The sequence below is a fragment of the Mugil cephalus genome, chromosome 23 (assembly GCF_022458985.1).
Source record: "Mugil cephalus isolate CIBA_MC_2020 chromosome 23, CIBA_Mcephalus_1.1, whole genome shotgun sequence".
NCBI lineage: Eukaryota > Metazoa > Chordata > Actinopteri > Mugiliformes > Mugilidae > Mugil > Mugil cephalus.
The window spans coordinates 13181324-13204329 of NC_061792.1; the positions used below are offsets into that span (position 1 = coordinate 13181324).

General features: G+C 39.5%; 1 protein-coding gene and 4 long non-coding RNA genes across 5 annotated transcripts in view; all 5 read left to right on the top strand.

Annotated features, from left to right (window-relative positions):
- LOC125000987 (NLR family CARD domain-containing protein 3-like) overlaps positions 1–23006 on the top strand; it is a 59198-nt gene that overhangs the window by 13118 nt on the left and 23074 nt on the right. The window contains exons 4-5 of the mRNA XM_047576835.1: positions 364–428; positions 10565–10738. Of these exons, the coding sequence (XP_047432791.1) occupies positions 364–428; positions 10565–10738 (239 nt within the window). The remainder of the gene's footprint in view (positions 1–363; positions 429–10564; positions 10739–23006) is intronic.
- On the top strand, positions 4936–5675 carry LOC125001095. The gene is made up of 3 exons (XR_007111507.1): positions 4936–4999; positions 5169–5291; positions 5577–5675. It is a non-coding gene; the product is annotated as an uncharacterized LOC125001095 (long non-coding RNA).
- LOC125001060 lies at positions 6486–6755 on the top strand. The gene is made up of 2 exons (XR_007111467.1): positions 6486–6546; positions 6686–6755. It is a non-coding gene; the product is annotated as an uncharacterized LOC125001060 (long non-coding RNA).
- LOC125001102 lies at positions 11202–12941 on the top strand. The gene is made up of 2 exons (XR_007111513.1): positions 11202–11264; positions 12146–12941. It is a non-coding gene; the product is annotated as an uncharacterized LOC125001102 (long non-coding RNA).
- LOC125001059 lies at positions 13247–15857 on the top strand. The gene is made up of 3 exons (XR_007111466.1): positions 13247–13315; positions 14718–14922; positions 15062–15857. It is a non-coding gene; the product is annotated as an uncharacterized LOC125001059 (long non-coding RNA).

A 23006-nucleotide genomic window follows, 5' to 3' on the forward strand; every position in this document is an offset into this window, starting at 1 on the left:
GTAAATCTCTTCCTGCTCATATTTTCTCTTTTCTTGTCTTAAATTTATTCTGTCATCTCAAAGATGAGCGTTCGTTGAAAGTGTAGATGACTGACATGATGATGATCCACAATAACACAAGGACAAAGTCACTCTACTCATTTTAGAGAACAGCTCATTGATTAGGACGTAGTAATGTTGATCTGTACATTAAAACCTGAACACATCTGACTGATTATCAATGATTTTATTAACATCTTTTATTCTTTATTCAGATTGAGGTGCTGCAGTTTGACAAAGATCAGCTGTGATTCTCTGGTCTCAGCTCTGAAGTCCAACCCCTCCCATCTGAAACATCTTGAACTGATTAAAAACTACCTGCAGGATTCAGATGTGAAGCAGCTTCTTGATCTTGTGAAGAGTCCAGACTGTAGACTGGAGACTCTGAGGTGAGTGGAGGGTTGGAGTCAGTTCATTCTTCTTTCAGTAGTTTTGTTCTAGACACAGAATCTAAAGTGTTTCCTGGAAATCTGCTGCTGTTTTCTTCAGAGATGCTGTCAGAGGAGAATGGAGACAGAAAGACAGAAAGACAGAGACAACAGTCAGACAATCAGATCATCCTGAAGCTTGTTGTGTTGATGTTTTCAGGAAATAAATGTGGATTCCAGCTGACAGCCTTACTAGATGAATAGAGACAGTGGTCCTCATTCATCAGATCTGATCTCAGACTCTTTGTTCTCTCACCTCAAAACTAAACAACTGATCAGTTTCATCTTTGTCACAGCTTTGAGATCAGTCTGACTGAAGCTGTGTAAATCACAGAACCATCATTACATTTAGTAACCATGTGGTCTTCTACAGAGCAGAACCTCTGCTGAGGTCCAGTCATCACATCTGTATCTCTGTCATTAGTTTCATCAGATATCTTCAATGTTTCTTAGTCAGCTGATGCTTCAGAAACACATGGGATGTTCATCAACACACTCAGACTCTTTATTGAAATGGAACAGCTGGAAATCCATCACTAAAGTGTTTGTGCAGTAATGAAGACTCTCAGCAGTTTATTTCCTCTGTGGACTTGAGAGAAATGTGCAGAGGAAACAGACTTGATGCTAAAAGTCTGTGCAGGTCTGTGAGCTTCCAGCTCCAACACGTTAACATGAAGCTGAAAGGAAGCTGGCTGAGCTCCACAGCTGCTCTGAACAGGACTGAAGTCCCTGCTGCTCTTTATACTGGATGTGCTGCATCACTGACTGACACCTGATGAAAAGAGTCTCTGGAAACACTAAATCATCTCCTCTCTTCTTTCTTCTTCTCTCTATAGGTGGGAGTCATTGTTCTAAACAGGACGGTATGTGAGCTGAGGGAGGATGAGCTGAGTCCTGATGATCCAGAGGTTGAATCAGCAGCAGTTTGTGTGTAGAGAGACTCTGACTGGACCATGTTACTGGGAGGTGGAGTCAAGAGGAGAGCTTCATCCACATGTTTCTCATTTAACATCATCAACATTGCTGTAATCAATCTATTCTAACAGAACCAACAAATAAAGTCCAGTTTCTAATTTAATTTCTTGTTGTTGATTGTGTATATATTTGTCCCATCTGTATTGTATTTTGTGTCATGTGTTTGTCATTTTACAGTGTATCTTTGAGGTCATTTTGTTGTAAAGTAAAATCTCTCCTGGTTATAGTTTTTACACCACGTCTCCTGCCTGTCATTATTACTAAGTTTCATTTCCTCTCTGTAATCATCAGAGAGTAGTAAACACTTTTACACAGATTAATATGATCTGTTTTCACACATAGAGTCATTATTAGACTGATGAACATTAGAGCTACAATACTGCAGTAGATGAGTGAACATCAGTGTTATTGGATGTGTACAGTTGTAGTTACTGGCAGTGACCACTGGAGGGCAGTGATGGTTCTAGTTTCTGGGTTTGGATCATTTTAAAACATTTATTGTGTGGATTAAATCTAGATCCTGTGTTTCAGTCTGTTTCATCCAGTCCCTCTGACACGTTCCAGGTCATTAAGAATATCCAGCTAGTCCCAGTGTTCAGAGAGACTGAGGTTGGCTCCTATTTTGGAGCTTTTCAACATATTTCCTCTTCTTTGCATTGGCCAAAGAATGTGTGGCTCATTCTGCTACAAAAACAAACAAAGTGAAAAGCTCAGGAGTCCTGAGCCTCGTTGTCTGTTGCAGACAGCCTTAATTATGATAAACTCTAATGTTCAATTCTGACAACGTTTGAATTCCTACCAGAGGAGTATTGACAACAATTCAGACACTTAACACTCCCCCCATAAGATTCACCTTCCCCCATGTTCCACCATAAACTAAGGACAGTTTGCTCACTCAGAAGCTACGGGTATGATTCTCTCTTTGACTAGGAGAGGTCCTGGGTTCTGATCCTGGACGAGTGCCCATTTATGTTACAACCCCGACTCGAGGGCCACAGCATGAAGTGGAAACACCTGACACAGTTACAACAATAAGAGTTAACTCGATTAAAAAGAAAAAGGTGACAGGTGAGACATAGTGATCATCACCTTAGGCCTCTTCAAGGCCCTTTATTCACATCCTCTCAGGTGAAGCTGGTTAAGATGATTAATCACAAACCACAGAAATAAAACACTCCAGTCCTGCAGAGGGGCTGAACAACTCATTATTTTTAGATATAACACTGCAAACTATGTTTTCCTCCAACATGGAAACTGTCACATGAGTGTTTCTAGAAGTCATCAGTTAATCTCATGTGTATTTATGAGGAGGAACAAACCGAATCCTTCACAGCAGACAGCTTTGTTGGACTGAGGATTTATTCAGATCATTTAGTAAAAACACCACATGTAGTAAAATACTCCAGTCCTGCACTGACCATCAGTATCATCAAGAAAATGAACTAAAAGAATCAAAACTAAACGTGCAGGAGCAAATTATTTTATGAGTGTATGTCATAAAACTAGGCTGATCTCTCGTTCCAGTTTACTATCACTTTCACCAGCGCTGTGTCGCAGATCTTTTTCTCCATGTAAACCTCCGTCTGAAGGTAAAGTCAGCTGTTTCTAATGTTTTCTGTTTGTTCCAGGAGTGGCTCTGCAGCACAGGAACACCAAAGTCACTCCCTCAGATGGTGCTCTCAACTTAGAGGTGCTCACAGGTTCTTTACCAGCCTTCAACACCACACCAAAGTCAACAACTGACAGGTTTCAAGGCAAGAAGACGTCAACAAGGTGCACCACTGCTTCACCTCATGCATGTGCTGCTGTGACCAAGGTTAGAGAGCAGCCAAAGCTGAAGCTTTTTGTTGGATTGTGTAGACAAGAACCAGAACATACCGCTGCTGTGACGGTTCCTACCAGGCGAACAAGACTGCAGGTGAAGAGAAGAAGCTTCAGTCAAGATTCAAACGCTTCAGAGCTAAGAATGACTGGAGTCTTGATAAATGCACATCATCAGATGCAGACAGAACCTTAAAATTTGATGTTTTTAATTGTAGAAGAGTCTTTTATGCCTCTTAGAGGGTTTGAAAATAAGAACTGAATTGTTGTATATATTTATAATGACTTGAATAAAATGTCTTTCTCTAGTCTGAAGAATGTGGTGAACTCCTAGTGTTTGAATGTCTCCACACAAACTGAAGTCAGTAATCAACGTCTCCTAGGAAGACACTGTTGAAGGACTCAGTGATGACTCGCTGTCTCGTCCTGGCTCCACCTTTCTTCTCCTCTTCAGACAGACTTCAGCGGCTCACACATTTATACAGCTGTCGTTCACATATGAGCGATAGGCGGAAGGATCAATAGTACCAACCCTGAACATGTTCAGTCTGGTAGATTGTGTTTGTCTCCCTCTGGTGGTAAAGTTATGAACTGCATGACACCAGTTCAGTAAACACACTGTATGTAAAAGACATGAGGTATTTATAATCATCAATACTACAGCCCTCTAGTAACTTACAACTGTCCACATCCAATAATACTGATGTTCACAGTGATGCTACATGTTTACTGGAGTATTTTAGCTCTAATGTTTAGTCTGATAATGATGGTCAATATGTGAACAGATGTTACACTGAAAGAAACACTTATGTCAGCAGAGACTCATGACGTTGCTGTTCTCATAAACTCCTCCCTGAAAACTTCCATTAAAATTTCACTTCAACAAATGTGGTGCAGCAGGAAGTTTTAATCTAAACATTTACATTTTCAAACCTCCATCTGAAGGTAAGATCTGCAGTTTCTAATGTTTTACTCTTTATTAATATCATGTCAGCAGCTTAGTTTCAGCAGAAATCTGTTTTATAGTTCACATTAACTGAGTCAGAGCTGAAAGTCTAAGATCAGGACGAAGCACTAAACTAAAAGTCTAAACCAACTTCCTTATATTCACCAGAGTTTTTACACTAGTCAGTTTCTGATGTGTCTATTTAATCATCCACCTCCTTTAGAACTGAAGAAGCTACTTGGACGAATTGTCTTCAAGAAAGTCCTCTTGTCCTTGTTTCAGTGTTTTTGGATAAATCATGACCTGGATAACTGAGAACTTTCACAGACGTATCTAGATCGTTGTTTTCTCTGGTTTTCTAAGTCTGTGTGCTGGTGAAACTTTGTTAGCACAGGTTTTAACTTTGTTTGGTTAAAGACCATAACTACAATAAAGAGTCCATCGTTAGGAGCTTCCTGACTTCATCTACTGGACTGATAATAGAAGAACAGAAACTGATGACAGCGTCTCTGTGGTCTGATTTCACATGACACTGATATGAAATAGAAAATAAGAACCAGTCACAGGAGGAACAGCTGATGTTTTTACAGCAGAAATTATGTTAAGGATTTGATGTTCAGGTGAATGATTTGTGTTTCCCCCTGCAGGTGAAAGGTAGAAAGAAAGTGTGTGAGCTGATGTGAATCCAGCATGGATCAGTGGTGAGGAAAGAGAGGAGGGAGTCCCTCCCTCTAAAACCACTCTGAGTTGGAGAACAGCATTTTAAACAACAACATTTATCTGAGAAAAGGTAAGATTAATGTTACAAGAAGTACAGAAGTCAGTAAAGCGCCCCCTTGTGTTCAGTCAGGTTTTCAGCTGGTCTCAGTGGTCCAGTTGGTCCACAGTGATCTGCTCTTTCTAGTTTTTATAGCAGCTTCAGTAACTGTGAGGTAATGTTTTTCATGTTTGTCTCCTAGGAGTCATCAGAGAGAAGAACCTGACGACTTAGAACCTGAACCCAGCTGTGTGTCTATGAAGAATGATCAATCAAAGAAAGGCCTCATTACCTTTAAAGGACAAGAACCCTCAGCTGTAAAGAAGTAAGATTTAAATGTATTTAAAATTAACATCATGGTCAGATGTACTTCTGAGTACATCTTGCTACTATAGAGCCACAATACGTCTCTCCTGAACTAACTGTGGGAATTTCATGTTGTCATCATCGGCTGGTAACACAAGCAGCACCTTTAGATTAGATGTTGTTACTGTGTGATGTTAGAAACCTTTGGATATTTTACTTGTGAAATGTCTTCATTTTGTGAAGCTTCAGACTTTGTTGAAATTGATGAATGTTGATACTTTGTGAATTTCTCTCAATCCATCAGGAAGCAGCAGAAACCTGAACCCTGCTGTGTGTCTATGAAGAGTGATCACTCAAAGAAAGGCATCATTACCTTTAAAGGACAAGAACCCTCAACTGTAAAAGAGTAAGATTTAAATTAATTTAAAATGTCACTGACAGATATCAACAAGACAAACAACAATAAATATCTTCTACATCTGAGAGGAAAATCATTCAGGAACCCGTCTTTTTGTCTGAATTTAAACATCACATCAGTTGTTTGAATTACTGCCCAGCAGAAAAGAGATGTTTATGAAACCGATGTAACAAAAAAAACAGATGATTGAGACATGTGGACGTTCTGTGATTCTCAGTCATCAGGTTTTTTGATCAATGGTTTCACCTCTTTATTGAAGTCACAGTAGAGATTATTCTGATCACAACATTCACTACACAACACACTATCATTAACTCACTGTGGTTTATGTTTGTGAGGAAAACATACATTGATTACAGATGGTGGAGTCAATAATGTGAACTAATTGTTGATGATTCATTCACAGAGTGAAGCAGCAGAGTATAAATGTTCTCAGTGATCAGTCTGTTCATCAGCATCAAACACAGCTGGACTCCATATTTAAGGTCTGTACATGGACAACAAACTCTTTCCATCATCTCCATGCTGCTCTTTGTAGACCAGTGGACTGTAGGTCTGTCCAACATGGATCTGATGTTTGTCTCCATGATTTCAGTCTGGTTGTCATTCAGATAGTTTTCTGTTCCAGCTACTGGAGGACAACATTGTCACTTTTGTGAAGAAGGAGCTGAAGAAGATTCAGAGGGATCTGAGTCCAGATTACCCAGAATGCTTAGAGAGTCAGAGGAGGATGAGGAGGTGTTGGAGGGTGAGGATGAAGAGCAGAGGAGGAGCAGCAGAGACGCATTTGTGAAGATCACACTGAACTTCCTGAGGAGAATGAAGCAGGAGGAGCTGGCTGATCGTCTGCAGAGAAGTAAGAGGATTTCTATGAACATTGAACCTGATGAATGAATTAAACATTTACTAATGTCTCAAGAGATGAAGCAAGACACAGTATTGACGCTAAATGCGTGAGATGTATTCACTGATCTATTTCATGTTTGTTCATTCAGATCATTTTGCTCCAGTTTGTCAACGTGAACTTAAATCTAGTCTGAAGGAGAAGTTCCAGTGTGTGTTTGAGGGGATTGCTAAAGCAGGAAACTCAACTCTTCTGAATGAGATCTACACAGAGCTCTACATCACAGAGGGAGAGACTGCAGAGGTCAATGATGAACATGAGGTCAGACAGATTGAAACAGCATTCAGAAAAACTAGGACATACCAGAAACAACCATTTAGACCAGAAGACATCTTTAAAGCCTCACCTGGAAGACAGAAACCAATCAGAAGAGTGATGACAAAGGGAGTGGCTGGCATTGGGAAAAACAGTCTTAACACAGAAGTTCACTCTGGACTGGCTGAAGACAAAACCAACCAGGACATTCCACTTTCATATTTCCATTGACCTTCAGAGAGCTGAATTGTTTGAAAGAGAGAAAGTTCAGCTTGTGGAACTTGTTCATCACTTCTTCACTGAAACCAAAGAAGCAGGAATCTGCAGCTTTGAAGAGTCCCAGGTTGTTTTTCATCTTTGACGGTCTGGATGAGTGTCGACTTCCTCTGGACTTCCACAACACTGAGATCCTGACCGATGTTACAGAGTCCACCTCAGTGGATGTGCTGCTGACAAACCTCATCAGGGGGAAACTGCTTCCCTCTGCTCACCTCTGGATAACCACACGACCTGCAGCAGCCAATCAGATCCCTCCTGAGTGTGTTGACATGGTGACAGAGGTCAGAGGGTTCACTGACCCCAGAAGGAGGAGTACTTCAGGAAGAGGTTCAGAGATGAGGAGCAGGCCAGCAGGATCATCTCCCACATCAAGACATCACGAAGCCTCCACATCATGTGTCACATCCCAGTCTTCTGCTGGATCTCTGCTACAGTTCTGGAGGATGTGTTGAAAACCAGAGAGAGGGAGAGCTGCCCAAGACCCTGACTGAGATGTACATCCACTTCCTGATGGTTCAGACCAAAGTGAAGAAGGTCAAGTATGATGGAGGATCTGAGACAGATCCACACTGGAGTCCAGAGACCAGGGAGATGATTGAGTCTCTGGGGAAAACTGTCTTTTGATCAGCTGCTGAAAGGAAACCTGATCTTCTATGAATCAGACCTGACAGAGTGTGGCATCAATATCAGAGCAGCCTCAGTGTACTCAGGAGTGTTGACACAGATCTTTAAAGAGGAGAGAGGACTGTACCAGGACAAGGTGTTCTGCTTTGTCCATCTGAGCGTTCAGGAGTTTCTGGCTGCAGTCTATGATCCACTGTTACACCAACAGGAAGACAGAGGTGCTGGAGGACTTCCTGGGACAAAACTACAATGACTCAACTCTGGATGTCTTCCTGAACAGAGTCATGAAGAAATCCCTGCAGAGTAAAAATGGTCACCTGGACCTGATGGTTCGCTTCCTTCATGGCGTCTGTCTGCAGTCCAACCAGAGACTGTTAAGAGGTCTGCTGGGTCAGACAGAGATCAGTCCAGACATCATCCAGAGAGCCATCAACAACCTGAAGGAGATGAACAAGTCCAACATTTCTCCTGATAGAAACATCAACATCTTCCACTGTCTGATGGAGATGAACCACCTCTCAGTTCATCAGGAGATCCAAGAGTTCCTGAAGTCAGAGAACAGATCAGAGAAGAAACTCTCTGAGATCCACTGCTCAGCTCTGGCCTACATGCTGCAGATGTCAGAGGAGGTTCTGGATGAGTTGGACCTGAAGAAGTTCAACACTTCATGGGAGGGACGACGGAGACTGATTCCAGCTGTGAGGAACTGCAGAAAGGCTCAGTGAGTCCAGATGTGATTAACATGATAAATCAGTTTAGATAAGTTTTGATGTTCACTCTGTAACATCATCACCCTATGAAACAGTGTTTAAGCTGTTTATTGAAAATATTACATGACAGCTGTATTTTGTTACAGATTTATTTTAATAACCCTTATTTTTGACATTTTTTCTTCTGTTTATCTTCCTTTGTTTATATTTACAGTATATTAGAATTGTCCATTGAATAATATATGTAATTAGACATTAATTTCCTCTTAATCTGTTCTAAATGTGCCTTAAAGGGATGTTTTCCACATTTTGATCATTTTAATCATGATGACTTTGTGGAGTCAGACATTAGATCAGATCACACTGACAGACTGTGTGAAAAAAGCCTAAATGTAATTCCATTTATCTCCATTCATTTGCAGATTAAAACAAAGTTTAAAAGTCTGCAGGTTTAAGAGAAACTGATGAGAATTATTATTATTGTGTCATGTCAGATAAGAAGCTGAATCACTGATGTTGAAAAAAAAAATGTCAAACAGGATGAATCCAACTGTTTATTATCAAATGCATGAAGTAAATAATAAAGTGTCTTCATTCATATCAACATATTTTATATTTATGTGTCATGACAGATTTTCTGGCTGTGGACTCTCAGAGATTCACTGTGAAGTTGTGGCCTCAGCTCTGAAGTCCAACCCCTCCCATCTGACAGAGTTGGACCTGAGTAACAACAACCTGCAGGATTCAGGAGTGAAGCATCTGTGTGATGGACTGAAGAGTCCAAACTGTAGACTGGAGACTCTGAGGTCAGTTCACTGAATGTTTTTATCACATTAAACAGTTCTCTTGTCAGGATTGACAGATAGAAAAGACCAGCAACAGTTGGTTTAAATGAAGGAGCATCATGTTGTTAATATCAGCAGGTGTCTCCTCAGTCATCGGTGGTCGGTCTGATCTCAAATCAGGACCAGTCTAATGTTCACATGTACATTTAAAGAGTTATTGGAGTCAGGAATCATTCTTTCTGTTCATACTGTCTGTGGAGAAACTCATCAAGTCATTTCTTCCAGTGTAGTTGTGTTAGGAAGAGATCACTTCACAGTCAGCGTGGACAGTAGGAATTCTAAGAACTCTGTAATGTTCATCTGACATGTGACTGTTGTTTGAAGACAGACTTGAAAATATGAACTTGTCCTTTAACATTTTAACGACACCAACCTACGAGATACCAAATACAGGAAGAAAAAGGTCGTGGAACCAATGAACTAATGAACAGTTTGTTTTCAACATGTGTGATTTGATATTGATCCTGTAATGAGAGACTTGACTGAGGTCAGCAGCATGTTATTGATGTGTGTTGACATGAATAGTTGTCTGAATGTTGTGTTGTTTGGATGATGTGTGTAGAAGGCTGACATGATGATGATCCACAATAACACAAGGACAAAGTCACTCTACTCATTTTAGAGAACAGCTCATTGATTAGGACGTAGTAATGTTGATCTGAACATTAAAACCTGAACACATCTGATTGATTATTAATGATTTTATTAACATCTTTTATTCTTTATACAGTTTGGTTGGTTGCATGTTGTCAGAGATCAGCTGTGATTCTCTGGACTCAGCTCTGAAGTCCAACCCCTCCCATCTGAAACATCTGAAACTGAGTCACAACAACCTGAAGGATTCAGGAGTGAAACATCTGTGTGGTTTTCTGGAGAGTCCAGACTGTAGACTGGAGACTCTGAGGTCAGTTCACTGGATGTCTGTTACTATTGTGGATCTGATTTGTTTAATTACAAACTGAACTTAATTTATGTTCATACAGAATTTCTACCCATAAAGATGTAAATCTCCTCCTCTTCATGTTTTCTCTTTTCTTGTCTTAAATTTATTCTGTCATCTCAAAGATGAGTGTTAGTTGAAAGTGTAGAAGGCTGACATGATAATGATCCACAATAAAACAAGGACAAAGTCACTCTACTCATTTTAGGGGAAAAACTCATTGATTAGGACGTAGTAATGTTGATCTGAACATTAAAACCTGAACACATCTGATTGATTATCAGTGATTTTATTAACATCTTTTATTCTTTATTCAGATTGAAGAACTGCAGTTTGTCAGAGATCAGCTGTGATTCTCTGGTCTCAGCTCTGAAGTCCAACCCCTCCCATCTGAAACATCTGGACCTGAGTGAAAACAACCTGAAGGATTCAGGAGTGAAACATCTGTGTGGTTTTCTGGAGAGTCCAGACTGTAGACTGGAGACTCTGAGGTCAGTTCACTGGATGTCTGTTACTATTGTGGATCTGATTTGTTTAATTACAAACTGAACTTAATTTATGTTCATACACAGTTTCCATTCATAAAGATGTAAATTTCCTCCTGCTCATATTTGCTCTTTTCTTTTTCTAAATTTAGTCTGTCATCTCAAAGATGAGTGTTAGTTGAAAGTGTAGAAGGCTGACATGATGATGATCCACAATAACACAAGGACAAAGTCACTCTACTCATTTTAGAGAACAGCTCGTTGATTAGGACGTAGTAATGTTGATCTGAACATTAAAACCTGAACACATCTGATTGATTATCAGTGATTTTATTAACATCTTTTATTCTTTATTCAGATTGAAGAACTGCAGTTTGTCAGAGATCAGCTGTGATTCTCTGGTCTCAGCTCTGAAGTCCAACCCCTCCCATCTGAAACTTCTGGACCTGAGTAAAAACAACCTGAAGGATTCAAATGTGAAGCAGCTTCTTTATCTTGTGAAGAGTCCAGACTGTAGACTGGAGACTCTGTGGTGAGTGGAGGGTTGGAGTCAGTTCATTCTTCTTTCAGTAGTTTTGTACTAGACACAGAATCTAAAGTGTTTCCTGGAAACCTGCTGCTGTTTTCTTCAGAGATGCTGTCAGAGGAGAATGGAGACAGACTGGACAGAAAGACAGAGACAACAGTCAGACAATCAGATCATCCTGAAGCTTGTTGTGTTGATGTTTTCAGGAAATAAATGTGGATTCCAGCTGACAGCCTTACTAGATGAATAGAGACAGTGGTCCTCATTCATCAGATCTGATCTCAGACTCTTTGTTCTCTCACTTCAAAACTAAACAACTGATCAGTTTCATGTTTGTCACAGCTCTGAGATCAGTCTGACTGAAGCCTGTAAATCACAGAACCCTCATTACATTTAGTAACCATGTGGTCTTTCTACAGAGCAGAACCTCTGCTGAGGTCCAGTCAAACACATCTGTATCTCTGTCATTAGTTTCTTCAGATATCTTCAATGTTTCTTAGTCAGCTGATGCTTCAGAAACACATGAGATGTTCATCAACACACTCAGACTCTTTATTGAAATGGAAAAAGCTGGAAATCCATCACTAAAGTGTTTGTGCAGTGATGAAGCGTTGATGACTCTCAGCAGTTTATTTCCTTGTGGACTGAGAGAAATGTGCAGAGGAAACAGACTTGATGCTAAAAGTCTGTGCAGGTCTGTGAGCTTCCAGCTCCAACACGTTAACATGAAGCTGAAAGGAAGCTGGCTGAGCTCCACAGCTGCTCTGAACAGGACTGAAGTCCCTGCTGCTCTTTATACTGGATGTGCTGCATCACTGACTGACACCTGATGAAAAGAGTCTCTGGAAACACTAAATCATCTCCTCTCTTCTTTCTTCTCTCTATAGGTGGCAGTAAAGGTAAACAGGACGGTATGTGAGCTGAGAGAGGATGAGCTGAGTCCTGATGATCCAGAGGTTGAATCAGCAGCAGCTTGTGTGTAGAGAGACTCTGACTTGACCATGTTACTGGGAGGTGGAGTCAAGAGGAGAGCTTCATCCACATGTTTCTCAATTAACATCATCAACAGAGCTGCAATCAATCTATTCTAACAGAACCAACAAATAAAGTCCAGTTCCTCTGGAATTATTCAAACATTAAGGATTTTTTTTTTTTTTTCGAAATTGTTATTTACACCTTAAGATGGAACCAAATCTCCACTAGTGACCTGTATGGAGTCAGGGCTAATGACATATTATTGTAATTGTTTTTTATGTTTTATTAAATAACATAAGTGTGTATTTACATTTAGCACATCAGATAAGATATTTCTTCTACATGGTGAAATTTTAGGTCATTTTGATTCTTTCTGTATTTGAAACACTGAAAATACAATAGAAAATGTAAAGTAAAAGTGGGAAATGTTCCTATGATATTACTGTAACTGTACTTTCCTGTAGGATTATTTCATCCTGGATTTATCTGTTTATTCATTTTTTGTGCATAATGATATAAAAACATGTTCCTTATGAAATGATCTGGATTTAAACAGTAATTATAGATGTCAGAGTACATGTAGCACAGTGGACATATAATGTGCAGAAAGTTGATGAAGAAGGACATTGAAGGATGAGTTGAATATTTTTGTGCATTTTGTATGTGGTTTAATGCAAGGAAAATAAGTAAATAAACACTTTACAAGTATGTTGATCAAATTTTTTCACTACATAGTTTAATTTTGAATATAACAGCAGTCATATCCTATAAAATGAGTAACGATGAAGAATAAATATATTAATTAAAATAGATTGAACATTTGGTGCATTTAAATGTTATTTGAAAAAAAATGGGGGATTTATTGCGTTTTTAGTGATTTAGAGATAAATAAAATAAAACAGTACGTATGTGTCACAGACTTAGGTAATGACGCACTCTACGCGTTACGCAGGGGGCGTGGCCAGCGGCTGTTGTTACTGCGGCTTCATCCAAAGAGAAAAGAGACACTGAGCGAAACAGGGCGACACTCCTCACAAAATGGTCAGTAAGCGGATATTTTGTGACAGCACGCAGCCGAGCCGGTGAGTTTTGGTTTATTAATTCAAAGTAGCTCAAAGTGAGAGGACACATGTTCGCGGCTCCTTTGAGAAACACTGCTGCTGCTATTACGCAACTTAATCAGGAACATTTTTTTGCAAACATTTATTGCTAGTGTCACGTTTTTCTGCGTCCTTGCTTTATACTATGTCAATAATATCCGGTTCCACACTCATCCTGGTCCGTTCACAGTGTCATTTCTAAGAGCGTGTAGTTATATGTGGATATATTTACACATATTTCTGTATATTTCTCATCCCATGTAAACTTTTACTTCATCAGCTGGTCTGAGTTGGAGTGGTTGGAGAGTACACAGGTGCAAGCAGATGATGACAAACTTTATCTAGACAACCTGTAATCACCCATAACTTCTGATGAATCACGTTTCAGGATTCACTTTAAATATTGTTCAACAAAAGCGTGCGCTTCCCTCTGAGCCAATAAGATGTGAGGGAGTTGAACCTTAATACGTCAAATGCTTGTTTTTGTGTTAAACAATGAAGCTCATCCTCAAAAGAAGAATGTGTACTTTTTCAGTCTGTTTTTAGCTCCCCGTACTCCGAGGAAAAACCTCTGCTCTGTCCGTTTCCACTCAAATCTCCGTTTGTCTCCCTTTCTGTCGCACTGATCCAAACATCAGTCCGGACCAGATAGTTTCAAGTTCTGCTGCAGAACACCAACACTTTTCCACCCATTTTTCAGCCGGGGAAAATAAAAAAGACATTTCCAGATTGAATGTGCGCGCTTCAACCTCTTTGAGGACAGATTGTTCCTCCTCTCTGATGAGAACAACTTTATCAAGTGTCCCTGTGACTGGAAATGTCTCAAAGTGGTTGTTTTCCAAACTAGGCCTTCTCTGTTGGCAGGAGGACAATGATTAAGTGATTAAGTTAAAGCAAAGGGACTCGTTTGAATGGACACAGCATCTTAAATGGAAAGATTTGTTAGTTTACTGCTTTATTTAGCTGTAACTTTAATAACCTGAATGTTCAGCTTCAGAAAGAAATTAATAATTTCCAGTGGTTGCAGCTGTGAGGTGTTGGGTCTACAGGTTGAGCATCAGTTTAAATGAGGTGAATATAAAGGACTGTTCTTATTCATCAATTAGTTTCTCTTTAAAATGAGCAGAAACTGGAGAAAAACTACTTTTCTGATTTCCTACAGCTGAAGGCAACATATCCAGATCACTTCTTTGGTTCCACCAACAGTTTCAAACTGGAGGAAATTCAGTTGATGAGAAAGAAAAGTAGCAGATATTCACATTTTAAAAGTTGGGACTGTTGATTCAGGCCTTGATTGGTTGTTAATCTCCTTCAGCTGAATACGTTTAGAGTGAGAGATGAAGCACTAAATCATCTCCTCTGTTCTTTCTTCTTCTCTCTCCAGATGTTGGCCATTGTTCTAAAACAGGACGGTATGTGAGCTGAGAGAGGATGAGCTGAGTCCTGATGATCCAGAGGTTGAATCAGCAGCAGCTTGTGTGTAGAGAGACTCTGACTGGACCATGTTACTGGGAGGTGGAGTCAAGAGGAGAGCTTCATCCACATGTTTCTCCATGTCAGACCAGTGGTGTAGTCTATGTGATACACAGGTATACACCATATATCCACTAGAAAAGCTCCTGAATTGTCTTCTAACCGCTGAAAAACACACAACGATACGTATCAGCCTGGTTTAGTGACATAACTTCACTTTCCCGTTCATAAATGGACCTTCTCTGTGTTACCAAGCGTTCACTTTTGGACCATGGGGGCTTCCGTCAAGCGTGACGTGGACCCGACGTTAACTACTAAGGAAGCAGTGAAGTTGTGCGGCGGGAACGAGTCGACAACTTGAACTGGTCCAACGCTCGTTAGTGGAGAAGGAATGTGGAGAAAAAAACAATGAAAAGAAAGAAAAGGAAGCCCAGTGACACTATTTGAGATGGTAGGGAAGGAGAGCTGATGACGCTGTCGTCCTACCTGGTAAGTGGAACTCATGTATGTTAGAATAATAGTCACCACTATTGGAACAGCAGCTGATTGGCTCATTGAATTCTATCTAAAACTAGTCACTGGTGGTTTGGTTGAAATCAAGGAGCTGCTGCTGCTGCTGCTCTGTGTGTGTGTTTGTGTAGATGAGAACTGGACCTGGCCAGCCTTGTGGAGTGAGAGTCAGGAGAGGGAATTTAAAAACAGGCCTCCTTGGTTAGAGCGGAGAAACGGAAAGTTAGGGAAACATTAGACGACATTTAAAGCTGCTAGAAACAGTTTAAATGTACAGAGATAACGCTGTGTTCACATGTTAATGTAGTTCATTCAGAAAGTTGTTCATTAAAATGAAATTAATTCATTGTCGTCTTATTAATTAAGACCCCATGTTCACCATTAAATGACTGATGTGTTGGATATAGTTGAGTTTTTCCTCCTTTTGTCTAGTTTTCAGGCCTTTTCTTCTCCATGGCTGAAGATTGTAAACAGTTCATTAATAGTTGTGTCTCTGTTCAGCAGGTCTTAATGCTAATATAGATACAAAAAGGACAATAATGGATCATGATGTTCATTACTGATGTTGTTGTTTACCTCCAGGTTGTGCTGTCTGTCAGAGTTCCATGGTGATTTGTTGGCCTGTGTGTCCATGAACTTTAAGAGTTGTCAGGAAAATGTACTTAGTAACATAGCAAAAGTAAAAAAGTGATTTAATCATTTCATTTCAGGCCATAAATGGAGATTAATTTATTGTGGATTTATCTATTTATTCTGAAAGTCACCAACATTTACAAGTATGAGAATAAATATAGTGCATTTAAAATATAAAATCTTTGATATTTCTTTTGATACAAACTCCAAAAAAAAATGTGGAAACAAACAACTCAGCCATTGTCATTGACAAAACTGCCGTAAAAGTATTATTGGATGTGGACAGTTGTAGTTACTGACAGTGACCACTAGAGGCCAGTGATCGTTATAGTTTCACGATGCGTCTGTTCCTAATATTTTGACATATTTTTCTACCACTGTATCTACCTGTCACTGACTGTCATGTTGTCGACTCTCTTGCAGTTCACTGTTTCACCACCAAATTCCATCAATAACCTTTTTGGTCTGGAGTCAATCACTGAATATTAATGAATGAAAAGCATCATAAACAGTTTTTTAGATATAACACTGCGGACAATGTTTTACTACAACATAGAAACTATCAGACGAGTGTTTCCAGAAGCCGTCAGTCAACATTATGTCTGTTTATAATGAGGAGGAACAAACTGAATCCTTCACAGCAGACAGCTTAGTTACACTGAGGATTTATTCACATCATTTACTTTAGTAAAATACTCCAGTCCTGCACTGACAATCTGTATTAACAAGAGTGAGTAAAGTATCAAAAGCAAAAATATTTCCTGTGAAATATTATAATTATCAGCATTAATGTTGTAAGTTTTGTAATTATTATTATTAAACTCACTTAAACTGAAACCTGAACACACGGATACAGAAGATATGTTGACGGATAAACCTGTCTAACCTGTTCTGTCTCCGTCACAGGTAAAAACCTGCCTGATTCCAGGAAGTAGCACATACTGTTCAGTGTTCAGGTTGGAGTGGAGTCTTCTTCATCTCTCTGGATTGGTTAAATAAACTGTAAGTTTGATTTGTTTAAAGCTTTAACTTTGTCTTCAGTAACTTTAATGTTTATTTCTGCTCTGTAATGTTTGTAGAAGATGTTCACTTCTTATTTCATTATTAAATTTGTGTCACTCTGTTTGAAGATCAGTCTACATTATTATTAGATAAATGATTCACTGGAATCAAACAGTATGATGATCAGATTAAATTAAATTATTAAATCTTCATTAATCTGGATTCAGCCTCAGATTTAAGTCTAAAGTTATTTTCACTTCCACCACCGTTGTGTCGCAGATCTTTTTCTCTGTGTAAACTCTGTCTGAAAGTAAAATCAGTAGTTTGTAATGTTTAACTCTTTAATATCAGTTTAATTCCAGAAGAAATACTTCAGAAATAGTTCACATTAACTGAGACGTAGCTAAAAATACAGAGTAGGCTACACGTAGGAGGCAACTATAAACGTATCCACCGTTTTGTGTGTGTGAGCATAAACAGGTGTGTCTCGGGAGCGTACATTAATTCAGGTGAACGGACGTTACTCCGCTTCAGTTTAATCTAGTTTAGATTATTTATTCGTCATAATAACAACATGTTTCCCCGATAACATTTATGATGAAGAACCTTGATATTCACCAGAATATTTGACATGATCTGAAGTATTTTCAAAATAAACTGTGATAGTAGGACAGAGACGGTCCTTTATACTGATTATACTCCTATATACTCCTCTCACCAAAGAGTAGCATTTTTACACAGTTTAATATTATCTATATTCACATGATGAACATCAGAGTAACACTGCAGTAGATGTGAACAGAGGTGTGTCTAACCCATTTTCAGGGATGCTCAAGCACCCCTAGAAATAAGAATGTTTTTTTAAATGTGTGTCTACCATAACATGACCAAAAAAAAAAAAAAAAAAAAACAATCAGCATAATAGTAGAAAGAATGTGGTTTAAACTAAAAGGAGGAACTAAGGATAGAATGATGTTGTGTCTTATTGCAGGGCTGCATATCTTTATTGACCTTCAAATCTTTATGTTTCTTTTAACCTCATTGTTTTCTTCTTTTTGAATGCATTTTCTGTTTAATTTTCTAAACCAAATAATAGCTTTGTGACACAGTAGTTTGACATTAAAGAACCCCTAAAGCTCTGATGGCTAGAATCATCCCTGGATGTGAACATCAGTGTTATTGGATGTGGACAGTTGTAGTTACTGACAGTGACCACTAGAGGCAGTTTTAATAATCTAGACGCATTCATTGTCTGCATTCATTAATTTTCTCCATCACAGTTATTTGAACAGTGATTTATGTTTTCGAATTTATTTCTACAACATGACACAGAATGATGTTTACACAGTATTTTAATATGGCCAAATATTCAGTTAAATAATGAAATACTAAACAAAACATTACAACAGAACAGAAGATGAACAGATGAACCTACTCAACATCTTACTGCTGTCTTCAATTTATCATTTAAGGAGCGTTCAGGGAAAATGGGATATTTAATATTTCTGCTGCTGAAACTTTCGGGTTGGTGGCAGTGGCTCACTATACTTGACACATAATGACTCATAAAGACAGAGCATACATACCATTGTTGAACTGCTCTGAGCAGACTGGAAGTTTGTTTAAATTCACAGACTCTGATCACAAAGATTCAGAAATCTGAAACAGTCACATCATCGAACCCATGTTGATTTTTCTGGAGAATAAAGTCGACTTATTAACAGATGTGTTCAGTGAGTAAAAGTAATAACTTTGCCTCTTTGCATGAGTTAATGTCACTTGGAGGCATCAGAATTAAGTAATAAGGTGGTTTCAGACTGTTGACCTCTGTTCCTTCTATTCACAGTTCAGATGCTCCTGTTTCTATGTGTGGAAACAGAAAGAGAAACTGTGAAGTGAACAATCAGCATTCCTAACTCAGTCAAAGCTGAACACACAAACATGAAACATATTTTAGATTTAGTGTCACTCACACTTGTTCATGAAGCTGATTTTTTTCTAAAATCCATCCAGAATGAAAGATGAACAATAATCGTTGAATGTTGTTGAGTGAACTAGACTGCTGCTGCTGTTGAACCAGTCTAACCTGTTCTGACTCTATCACAGTGAAGCCGGACTCGTTCCAGAAAGTAGCTCACCTGTGTCAGAGTCTCTAGTGTCCAGGTTGGAGTGAAGTCTTTTTCTGAACTCTGTGGTTGGGTTAAATAAACTCACTTCACTTCTTATTTCAATGTTATTGTTAGTTCAATAATTCATCAGAATACAAACTGGATTTTGTTTTTATTTCTCCACCATTAAAGTCGAAAAAAAGTTCTTGATGTGGCTTTATGAGTCTGTGTCTGTTTAACTGCTTTTCATTTCTACAGCTTCATGTCTCCATCTAGTGGACTGATAGTAGAACAACAGCTGATAGTAGAGTCACTGTCTGACTTCATCCACTGACACTGATATGAATCAGAAAATAAGAACCAGTCACTGGTGGAGCAGCTGATGTTTTTACAGCAGAATTGATGTCAAGGATTTGATGTTCAGGTGAATGATTTGTGTTTCCTCTGCAGGTGAAGGTAGAAAGTGTGTGTGAGCTGATGTGAATCCAGCAGAATGGATCAGTGTGAGGACAGAGAGGAGGGAGTCCCTCCCTCTAAAACCACTCTGAGTGGAGAACAGCATTTTAAACAACAACATTTATCTAAGAAAAGGTGAGATGATGTTACAAGAAGTACAGAAGTCAGTGAGCGCCCCCTTGTGTTCAGTCAGGTTTTCAGCTGGTCTCAGTGGTCCAGTTGGTCCACAGTGATCTGCTCTTTCCAGTTTTTATAGCATCTTCAGTAACTGTGAGGTAATGTTTTTCATGTTTGTCTCCTAGGAGTCATCAGAGAGAAGAATCTGACGACTTTAAACCTGAACCCAGCTGTGTGTCTATGAAGACTGGTCGATCAAAGGATGTGGACATTATCATTAAAAGACAAAAACTCTCAACTGTTAAAAAGTAAAGAAGTTATAACTGTTTTCTGGAGTTTATATATGAAATACTTTGTTCACCGTGTGAATCTTCAGACTTTGTTGGACTTGTTCAATGTTGATAATTAGTGAATTTCTCTCAATCCATCAGGAAGCAGCAGAAACCTGAACCCAGCTCTGTGTCTATGAAGAGTGACCGATCAAAGAAAGGCATCATTACCTTTAAAGGACAAGAACGTTCAACTGTAAAGAAGTAAGATTTAAATTAATTTAAAATTAACATCATGGTCAGATGTACTTAGTAAACTGAGTAAATCCTGCTACTATAGAGCCACAATACGTCTCTCCTGAACTAACTGTGGGAATTTCATGTTGTCATCATCGGCTGGTAACACAAGCAGCACCTTTAGATTAGATGTTATTACTGTGTGATGTTAGAAACCTTTGGATTTTTTACTTGTGAAATGTCTTCATTTTGTGAAGCTTCAGACTTTGTTGAAATTGATGAATGTTGATACTTTGTGAATTTCTCTCAATCCATCAGGAAGCAGCAGAAACCTGAACCCAGCTGTGTGTCTATGAAGAGTGATCACTCAAAGAAAGGCATCATTACCTTTAAAGGACAAGAACCCTCAACTGTAAAGAAGTAAGATTTAAATTAATTTAAAATGTCACTGACAGATATCAACAAGACAAACAACAATAAATATCTTCTACATCTGAGAGGAAAATCATTCAGGAACCCGTCTTTTTGTCTGAATTTAAACATCACATCAGTTGTTTGAATTACTGCCCAGCAGAAAAGAGACGTTTATGAAACCGATGTAACGAAAAAAACAGATGATTGAGACATGTGGACGTTCTGTGATTCTCAGTCATCAGGTTTTTTGATCAATGGTTTCACCTCTTTATTGAAGTCACAGTAGAGATTATTCTGATCAGAACATTCACTACACAACACACTATCATTAACTCACTGTGGTTTATGTTTGTGAGGAAAACATACATTGATTACAGATGGTGGAGTCAATGATGTGAACTAATTGTTGATGATTCATTCACAGAGTGAAGCAGCAGAGTATAAATGTTCTCAGTGATCAGTCTGTTCATCAGCATCAAACACAGCTGGACTCCATATTTAAGGTCTGTACATGGACAACAACTACTTTCCATCATCTCCATGCTGCTCTTTGTAGACCAGTGGACTGTCAGTCTGTCCAACATGGATCTGATGTTTGTCTCCATGATTTCAGTCTGGTTGTCATTCAGATAGTTTTCTGTTCCAGCTACTGGAGGACAACATTGTCACTTTTGTGAAGAAAGAGCTGAAGAAGATTCAGAGGGATCTGAGTCCAGATTACCCAGAATGCTTAGAGAGTCAGAGGGAGGATGAGGAGGTGTTGGAGGGTGAGGATGAAGAGCAGAGGAAGAGCAGCAGAGACGCATTTGTGAAGATCACACTGAACTTCCTGAGGAGAATGAAGCAGGAGGAGCTGGCTGATCGTCTGCAGAGAAGTAAGAGGATTTCTATGAACATTGAACCTGATGAATTAATTAAACATTTACTTATGTCTCAAGAGATGAAGCAAGACACAGTATTGACGCTAAATGCGTGAGATGTATTCACTGATCTATTTCATGTTTGTTCATTCAGATCATTTTGCTCCAGTTTGTCAACGTGAACTTAAATCTAGTCTGAAGGAGAAGTTCCAGTGTGTGTTTGAGGGGATTGCTAAAGCAGGAAACTCAACTCTTCTGAATGAGATCTACACAGAGCTCTACATCACAGAGGGAGAGACTGCAGAGGTCAATGATGAACATGAGGTCAGACAGATTGAAACAGCATTCAGAAAACTAGACATACCAGAAACAACCATTAGACCAGAAGACATCTTTAAAGCCTCACCTGGAAGACATGGACCAATCAGAAGAGTGATGACAAAGGGAGTGGCTGGCATTGGGAAAACAGTCTTAACACAGAAGTTCACTCTGGACTGGGCTGAAGACAAAACCAACCAGGACATCAACTTCATATTTCCATTGACCTTCAGAGAGCTGAATGTGTTGAAAGAGAGAAAGTTCAGCTTGGTGGAACTTGTTCATCACTTCTTCACTGAAACCAAAGAAGCAGGAATCTGCAGCTTTGAAGAGTTCCAGGTTGTGTTCATCTTTGACGGTCTGGATGAGTGTCGACTTCCTCTGGACTTCCACAACACTGAGATCCTGACCGATGTTACAGAGTCCACCTCAGTGGATGTGCTGCTGACAAACCTCATCAGGGGGAAACTGCTTCCCTCTGCTCACCTCTGGATAACCACACGACCTGCAGCAGCCAATCAGATCCCTCCTGAGTGTGTTGACATGGTGACAGAGGTCAGAGGGTTCACTGACCCCCAGAAGGAGGAGTACTTCAGGAAGAGGTTCAGAGATGAGGAGCAGGCCAGCAGGATCATCTCCCACATCAAGACATCACGAAGCCTCCACATCATGTGTCACATCCCAGTCTTCTGCTGGATCTCTGCTACAGTTCTGGAGGATGTGTTGAAAACCAGAGAGAGAGGAGAGCTGCCCAAGACCCTGACTGAGATGTACATCCACTTCCTGATGGTTCAGACCAAAGTGAAGAAGGTCAAGTATGATGGAGGATCTGAGACAGATCCACACTGGAGTCCAGAGACCAGGGAGATGATTGAGTCTCTGGGAAAACTGGCTTTTGATCAGCTGCTGAAAGGAAACCTGATCTTCTATGAATCAGACCTGACAGAGTGTGGTATCGATATCAGAGCAGCCTCAGTGTACTCAGGAGTGTTGACACAGATCTTTAAAGAGGAGAGAGGACTGTACCAGGACAAGGTGTTCTGCTTCGTCCATCTGAGTGTTCAGGAGTTTCTGGCTGCAGTCTACATGATCCACTGTTACACCAACAGGAAGACAGAGGTGCTGGAGGACTTCCTGGGACAAAACTACAATGACTCAACTCTGGATGTCTTCCTGAACAGAGTCATGAAGAAATCCTGCAGAGTAAAAATGGTCACCTGGACCTGATGGTTCGCTTCCTTCATGGCGTCTGTCTGCAGTCCAACCAGAGACTGTT